Genomic DNA, 9121 nt, shown 5'->3' with positions numbered 1-9121 from the left:
TCCTTTTTAGCTAGATTCTTCAAATATTTCCTCCATTTCCTCATCATTCCCTCCTTCCTTAAGTCCCTACAATGTCTTCTACTCCTCCATCCAGTTAAAATTGGAGTCCCTAAGATGACCAATGACCTCTTTCTCCCTGCATACAATGATGTTTTCTTAAGAAATTATCATTTTTCCCTACTACATTTGACCCTGTGATTTCACATTTAGTAATAAGATGCGTATCAGGATGCTCCTCTGAAGTGCTGAGATGTTTTCCCCATAAACTTTTACTTTACCACAGCTGATTCTGGAGAAAGGGGGAGGCAAAATCTAGGATGGCAAGTCTAACTGGTCACCTTACATTTGCTTGGTGCTTTACATGAAATTCTCCCCCCTGGTTTTCATGACATTGAGTCTATTCCTATCTCTCTGACCAGTATCTCTCAGCTTTTAAAAAGTCCCCTCCCTATTGTATTTCTGACCCTCTTGGACTCTGCCACCATGACTCAGGAGCTTTCTTACTCTGGAACATTCCTCTGCCTTGCCAGCCCCTTTCTCCTATGGGTGAGTTCCTTCTGAAGGCCTCCATTTTAAGGACAGGCCCAGACCAGCCATGCTTTGCCCCCAGTTATGTTTCTGACTCTCTGGACTTTGTCTCCCCACATGGGTACCTTTTCTACTTTCTTTTTCAGCTCTCTTTTATGTACTGTCTTCCTCCATTAGAATGGAAGTTCCTTGAAAGCAGGGGTTATCTTCTTGCTTTGATTCTTATCTCCAGGGCTTGACACGGTGCCTAGAACACAGTAAGCACTAAATAAATGCTTATTGCCTGCATTTCTGCCTAATGGGTGTTCTTTAGTTTCAGGTCTAAGCCCACTGCTGTTCTGTCTCTACACTCAGCCCTTTATGAACCCTTCTTTCTGAACTTTAGCTTACCATTTTGTGGTTGACTTCCACAATTACATCTCCAGACATAATTTATTACCCATTACCTTTGCTGTCTCCTTGGTTAACTATGTCAATGAGTCATCAGATCCTGCTGATTCTTCCTTCTTAATGTCTTTTGGATTTCCCACAGTTTACACCTTAGTTTAGATGCTCATCTCTTCATACCTGGATGACTACATTAGCCTTCTAATTCATGTCTACATCCTCTCTTCTACTCTAGTTCATCACTTTTTTCATGTCTATCAACTACTTAAGAACTTGTAATCCTTAAATCCAAGCTGTTCAACCTGTCATTCAAGGGTATATATACTCTGAGCCATGCCTAGCTCAGGCCAGTACAGTGATTCAGGGTCTGGCTTAGAATGCAATGAGATATTTGTGGACCATAAAGTGTGATAAAAACAAAATTACTTAAGTTTACAAAGGATACAATTCTGATGAAATGTCAATTCTCTTCATCTGCATTCATCACAGCAATGGCCAGGCTAAATCAGAAAATTGAGTCTCCGCAGGGCAGTGAAAATTCTACTAAACCTTAGCACTAACTCCCACAAACTCCCTATAGGATGGGCCTTTATAGGGGGCAAGGAAGTCAAACCAATGATAATCCCAAGAATGGACTTCCTGAAGGAAGACCAGTCCTGCTTCCAATAAACATTATCCACTCCTACTATACTGCAACTCTTGATAACAAAGTCCCAATAATTTTCGGGAGAACTTTTCTGCACTAAAATGTTCATAAAACAATCCTGACTTCAGGAAGAAGTCTAGACTAAATAACACTTGAGGAAGAACTTAATACAACCATCAAAATACAAAACCAAACAATCTTCTAAAAAGGATCATTCACACAGAGGGGGTAATAATGTTAAGGGAAGTTCAGAGCAAGTCTCCTGATATGAAAATGATGACCACCAGGAATATTAGGTCCATAGCACAGTTGCTTGATCCCTCCAATGCCATCACTGGTCCAGGTCCAGGTCATTTTTAGCAAGGTAGCTAAGTGATCATAAGCCTCTTCCTTGAAAACTTTCCTGGGTCCCATAATGCTATCTACTCAGTGTTCTCTGGCCCAGTAGCCAAAACCTCTGCTTTTCTGGATGACATAAATTTTGTTCCCTTTAGAGGCTTCTAATGAGGAATTATTCCGTGTGTGTGTGTGTGTGTGTTTGTGTGTGTGTTGGAGTACTGGATGAAAACTCACCCTTATCTTTATCCAGGGACTCAGGATTACCATTGTCTGCTAAAGCAGAGGTGCCAAATAAGAGACCTCTGGGAGCACTGCCCAAACCAGATTTAAATATGATGGCTATATATTTAACAAAATAAATAGAAATATATTATAATATAGGTATTATTAGCATGTAATTTTCTAAGTCAATATAAGAAGCCCACAGGGATCCTTTCTTTTTTTCATGTTTCTATGAGTTCAACACCACTGATCTAAAGGATCACCTTTCTTCACAATTCCCAGGGACAATTTCAAATCCCTAACAGCATTAAAAAAGCAAAGCACCTTCCAATGATTCCAAACCCTATTAAGGAAGGAATTGTCTGAACCATCACAAGGGAAAGGAAACCAGCCAATTAAAGGGAAACTTGAATCTCTTTCTTGGGTTGCATTAAACCTTCTGGGTGGGCAAAAATCTCAAAGGGTAGGCCACTTTATCCACAAGAGATAGAAGAAAGAAGAACTGGTGTCTCAGGCCAGGGCCGACCAGGAGGGCTATGTGCTGGTTTTGTAACTGGAATGAAATGAGACACTAGTAGTCCTGTTTCCAAAGTGGGGGATACTGCCCCCTGGAGGGCACTGGAATGATGAGGGGTGGTAGTAGCCTTGGGTACAATTGAGAGGTGTGAAGTAAACATAAGGGGGCAATGGATGCACAAGGAAAGAAGAGAAGAAAATTCTGAAAAACTGTTCATACATGTTTCATCTGTTGTATAACAGAGTTAAAGTTGTAGTGATTACATTATTTTCCAAATAAACACATAAAATGCAAGTTATAACCAATAGGTGGTCAAGTATACCAGGTCTTAACAAGCAAGTGTTGGCAGGCGAGCTGTGTTGAGTGCTGTCGAGAAGTCCAACATGCATCAGCAGAAATATGTTCTTGTTTACAATATGATACTATACAGTTACATAATGCAATACTGTATCATCAAAATTTCATTGTAGGAAAATCTCCACAAATTTACAATAAATTATTAAATTTAAGATGCATCATTAAAAATTTTTTTTGTATTTTTTTGAGATGACAAAAATTTAAAAAACCTTAATAAAGGATTAAAGAAAGTAGATTTCCAGGGGGGTTTGAATAATTTTTTTTTTTTTTTGCAAAGGTCAAATAGGATTGGGAACCTCTGATCTAAAAGAAGGTTCACTTAGTCATAGCAGAAGGACATTCAGGTTGGGGAAGGGATGTTGAATGAGGATATGGGTGATTTTGTTGGGTGAAGCTTTCCTGGGCTACTCATGACCCAACCCCTCAAGTCCTGGCTTTTTGTGATCAGGTGACCAGGTAGCTCTGTCAAAGGTGACAGCTCCTCTATACACTCCATAATGTAGTCGTACTGGTCTCCTTGGTTTCCCTCACACACAAATCCTCTATTTCCAATTCATCCACCACACAATTGCCCAAGCGCTCTAGCTAACACACACTCTCTCTCTGTCCTCTCTCAAAAAGCTCTTCCCTTTAGGGTAAGATACAAACTCCTCTGTTAAGCATTTGCAGCACTTCACAATCTGCTTTCTGCCTTTCTAGACTTAAAATACACACTTTATATTCAGCTTAAATGGTCTACTCATTGTTCCTCCTTGCACTACATTTCAACTCTCACCACCCTTGCCTTTGTACTACCCTTCCCTGCAATGCTCTACCTGCCCCTCTCCCCCTCTTAGACTCTCTGAAGCCTTCCTTCAGGGTTCAGCTCAATGCTACCTTCTGCAGCAAGGTTTCTCCTCTTGAAAGTATCTTCTATCTGCTTTCTGTGTCGCTATTTCTGTACAGGTGGTCTCTCTCATTAGAAGGTGAGCTCCTTGAGATCAGGGGCTGTTTTTGCTTTTTCTTTATGTCCCCAGTGCTTAGCCTAGCACAGTTTAAACACCCAATGAAGGCTTGCTTATTGACTGATAAGCGCTGCTATAAATATTTTTGTATATAAGGAACCTTTAAAATAGTGCAATTAGTGTGCCTCTCTTCTCATACTCCTATATATGTCTGTGTATATTTTGATATATATATATGCATATGTATATACACATACACACATGTATACACATCACAATGTGTATATGTTTGTGTATATATACATATATATGTTTGTGTATATATACACACACACACACATTCTAATACTGTTCCTTTCAATATTCATTTACTTGGTAGGAGGCAGGGAATTTATGGAAGATTCTATACAGATAGGATTTTTTAAAGGATTTTCCTTGGTCCCAACTATAATAGTGACCACTGTCTAATCCTGATCACTAGAACTATGTATACTATCTGCTCTGCCAGGTCATAACATGAATCTGTCAAGCCAACACGCAGTGACTCTCTAGGCTGCACACCTAGGAGTGGTCTGAATAAAAAGGACTACCTTAATTAGACTCTTTGAAGCCTCCATGTGGATCAATCCAGTGACTGCACAAGGTTCCCCTAGGGGCAGCCATTTTTCAGGAGACTTAAGTGGGGCTTGCACCTGCTGCTGGAAGACAGCTTACCCCCATTCAATAAAATGCTACCATGTTATGTATCTCCCTATCCTGGTCCTGTCAAGCTCTCCCTTATCTACTTTAACTCTTGAAATTTCAATTACCACCGAGCTGTGAATGACTCTAATTTTCTTATCTAATACTGACCTTCTACTTTTCCTCCAGTCAAGTGTTTCCTGTTGTCTGAGATGCCTCATCTTTTAAAGAGCATTTCCTTCATTTTTATCAGTAACGTTTATTTCTAGCTCATATTCATTTCTAAAGGTATTCCTCTCCCTCCCTCACATGAGTCAACCTTCCTAACAAAGATTTAAAAGGAGAAAAAAACAGTTCAGGCAACTAACAAACACCAGGACTGATGGTCTTCTTTTCCATCTCTTTAATGAAGACGAGGTGCATTTTTTGGTTTGTTAATTATAAACGAACACAGTATTTATTCCATTTATGTCGTAGTCATTGTGCATACTGTTTTCCTGATTCTGGTTTTCCTCCTCTGTATCAGCTCATTTAAGTCTTTCTATATTTCTCCAAATTCTTCATATTCATCACTTCTTATAACATATATCCACTTTTAAGTTCTGACATCATAGCTTAAATTTAACATAACTCTTCCTCTAAGTACTTTAACTCCAGGCCTTGGCCATCTCCTGCATGCATCTCCTTGTCTTGCTGTTTCTTCCTACTCTATCTATGCTACACACATTACCAAGAATTATTTCCTAACATTACTTTGGTCAGTTTCCCCTGGTACTCAGATTTGCAATAGCTTTCTAATATTCCATGCATAAATTTCAAATTCCTTATTAGAATTTACTGTTAAGGCCTTCACATATATTCTCCCTACTCTACAAATTAATCTCTTGGTTTAATACCTCCTTTCAAACAAATGTCTCCCTTCTTCTCCCCCAATATGTGCCTCACTCTTCCTGCTTCCATATTCTCAATTTCTGCCAATTATCCCAAGTGGGATTCTTGTTCCAAGAACAGAACCCCCACTATTCTCCCTACCCAGTGCAGGAGAGACTACCTTTCATCTAATCTCTTTATACCTTGTATCTACATAGTTGTTTGTACATCATCTCCTGGTTAGCATGTGAGCTCTTTGAGATCAGGGACCATATATTTGTCTTTCTTTGTATCCTCAGCATTTATCACACTGCCTGGCATTAAGTACTTAATAAATGCTTGTTGACTAAAATTAAGACTTGGAGCTGGAAGGAATCCTCAAAGGCTAGCATGACTCCATTTATTTATAAAACGTTTCATTGATGTCTTTTTTTACATCACAGTCATTTCCGGATACACACCCTGTCCCACTTAGGAAGGCTTTCTAAGTTATAAAGAAAAACAGTTAAATAAAAACAACTCAAAAAGTGACCCAGTCTGATAGTGAACGTATGCATCATTTGGCATAGTCTCTCCCTGCTTCCCCAAGAAAAGGAAGGAAGTGTACTTCCTTCTTTCTTCTCTGGGATTGAATGGTCTTTCTAAATACACAGTGTCTTTTCCTTTATATTACTGGATACAGAGTTTTTTGGATTCTATTTATTTCAGTTTCTATGTCCATACTAGTTTTCTCATGCTCCTCATGTTTCATAATTCAGTACTATATTCATATAACATTTGTTTGACCGTTCCCTGACGGACACACACTTTTTTTTTTTTTACAAGTTTTAGCAACCACAAGAGATGCTACTATGAATACTTTTATAAATATGGGGTCATTTCATCTTTGACCTCCTTGGAGCATATATCCCATAGTGTAATCTCTAGGTCAAAAGTAAGAATCTCTACCCCCTTATTTAAGTGGAGAGATTGCTCAAGATTACTTGGGTAATAAAGTGGCAGAAGCAGATTATTCAAAGGCCATTATACCATGGTTGTCTGTCTTTTCCACCACCCAAACTCTTTGGGACCTAGTTCCTCCATGAAGGCTTTCTCATCTGAAAACCTTTGGCTCTGGTCATCCTAATCCTTGCTATTTTATTTTATTTTTTTTTAAAGCAATTGGGGTTAAGTAACTTGCTCAAGGTTACACGGACAGTTATTTTTGTGTAGGTGCTGAGTATCTGAGGCCGGAACCGATCCCAGGTCTCCTGACGCTGGGGCTGGTGCTCTTACTCAGAGCTGCGCCACCTGGTCACCCCTAATCCTTGCTATTTTAATCTGTATTTCTGTCTAACTGCTAAATTTGCACTTATGTACATACTTTACCTTTATATATCCTTTAGACTCTCATACTTACATGTTTTGGAAGTAACCATTAGACTGGGAGAGCTCCAGTGAGAGATTATAACTGATCACAGGTAACCCTTCCTCTGTAACTCAAAGATATACTCTTCTGTACTGAGTCAACCTTATTGATATTCTCTAGCTGAGAAAGTTGGGTATTTCCCTGGATATCCCAGGATCTCTCTTCACTCTTACCCATTAAAAAAAAATACACATTTCAAAACAAAGCAAAATACATTATTTTTACTGATTTACACCGTTCATTTTGTAATCTGTGTTTATTGGTTCTGTCAAGGCATAATCATCCAATTGATTGCATTTGTGTGTCCTACCCAAATCTTTGAATATTTTAGACCTGGCTTTTTTGACAGAGATAAGATGGTCGTTCCATAAACCTTTATTTTGGCGAGGTCAATAAGTCTTAATTCCAGATTATATGGCTTTAGCATGATACCCAGAAATATAATGTAAAAACAGCTAGTCCTTTTCCAGTCCAGAAAACAACCCCCCCCGCCAAGGTTCCAGCTCATCCTCCTTTGAAGAGACCCCTCCCCCTCCACCAAACAGCCTCTGCACCATGTCCAAACTTATAATGGACATCCCTGTATTCTAGATCAGAAACCCCAGGACTTTGCTGATTTGGGCTTCTCTTATTCATGATCTATCCCCCAAACAATGAGGAACAAGTATCATTCATCCAATAACTTCTATTGGGTTTTGATGCTCCCTTGTTAACAGTCAATGAGAGGATGAACCTAGAATTCTCCACAGCTAGGTCAGTATTCTTTTGGTTTCTCTTAATCTGCTTCTCCATCCCTCCCACCTTGTTGCTTGGAGGATATCAATGCACTCTCTACATTATGTTTCATCGTAGTTATAGGGATGGCATAGGCTCTGATGGCTGGTTTGCCCTGAAGAGCAAGAGACTTCGGTCCCAGCTAGTGCTGCCAAAGCAGCACACCAGCTCCATGCCATGGTCATTGGTAAGAATCTGAATGATACGGTCAGCCATGTCACCACGAATGGCCAGAGAATGGAAGTGGTCAAAGTCATGGCGGCCTAGCTTTCGAAGGCGCCTGGCAGCTGCCCGGTAACACTTCCAAGGCTGTGGTTCAACCAGGAGGTAGCGGGAGAGAGAGGCAAGACGGGCCAAGAATGCAAGCAGGCCATTGTCCCCATGGTTCAGATGAATCCACATGGTGATGGACATACAGAAGACTATATCAAAGACTGAGCGGCCAAACTGGTTCAGGAAGGAACTCAAAAGGGGCTCCCGGGCCTGGGGATCCATGATGTCCAAGGTAACAAAGGACATAGCTGCAGGGAAGGGGCAGTCTTTCTCAGCTCGATCCACCAAAACAGGATCAATGTCACAGCAAAGGAAGCGGAGGTCTCTAGTGGAAACTGGACAGATCTCTCCTTCTTCAAGTGAAAGGAAGTGTCTGTATAGAGCAATACTCAGCTCCTGTGGAAATCCAAAAGAGCACTGTCATTTTTTAGCTTCTCCCTAGTGAGTGGGAAGAAAACAGCTCCCCCTTCCCTAGGGCACATCAACCTTGTCACCACTGTATTTCATTTGAAAGGAGAATAGGATTTGTAGCCCCAGAGGGCTACAAATTACATTAGGAGCAATGAATAGATGAAAGTTGCAGACAGGCAGATTTTGGCTAAATGTAAGGAAAGAATTCCTAACAAGCAGAGCTATCCCAAAGCACAAAGAACTGTCTCAAGAAGTCAGGTATTCTCTTTGACTAGAGGTCTTCTAGTGAAGCCTGGAGGACCATTCCTTTAGGATGTAGGGAGGGGTTACTGAGAATGTCTTCAAGTACTGGTTGGATTAGATGGCCTGTCCAACTCTGAGATTCGGTGAAAGGATTCTAGTATAAACCCAATTCATCTGATCTTGGAGTGTTACTGAAGTATTTTCCACACTTGCAAATAAGAAGTTGACTTTGTGATACTTCAGAAGTGATTTACTGCACTACTGTCAGAACTAACCTAAGCTACAACTTGAGAACAGGCACCTTGCTGGGAGGAGTAAGCTTTTCTGTTTAGATTCTTGGTGCCCTCCAGTGGACAGAGGGTGTCATGGACTGTCTGTATTTTCTGAGACTGGAGGTTTGGGTTCTTTAGGGAAAGAGGGGCCCAACCAGGCTCCACCCAAGGAGTGGAGTGAGACATGTGATAGTAATGGCATTTAAAGATTCCCCTGTATTGGCTTGGTTTTCAAATTGATTGTGTTAA

General features: G+C 40.4%; 1 protein-coding gene across 1 annotated transcript in view; it reads right to left on the bottom strand.

Moving 5' to 3' along the window:
- Window positions 1-7117: 7117 nt before the first annotated feature.
- BCDIN3D (BCDIN3 domain containing RNA methyltransferase) overlaps window positions 7118-9121 on the bottom strand; it is a 5336-nt gene continuing 3332 nt past the window's right edge. Inside the window, exon 2 of the mRNA XM_069092592.1 lies at window positions 7118-8342. Coding sequence (XP_068948693.1) covers window positions 7752-8342 — 591 coding nt within the window. The 3' untranslated portion in view covers window positions 7118-7751. The remainder of the gene's footprint in view (window positions 8343-9121) is intronic.

The sequence above is a fragment of the Petaurus breviceps genome, unplaced genomic scaffold (genome assembly GCF_028583685.1).
Source record: "Petaurus breviceps papuanus isolate PSGF00001 unplaced genomic scaffold, PetGlider_PUasm1.0 191, whole genome shotgun sequence".
Lineage (NCBI taxonomy): Eukaryota > Metazoa > Chordata > Mammalia > Diprotodontia > Petauridae > Petaurus > Petaurus breviceps.
Note: the sequence above shows the minus strand (reverse complement) of the source record. Positions and strands in the feature narration are given on the sequence as shown.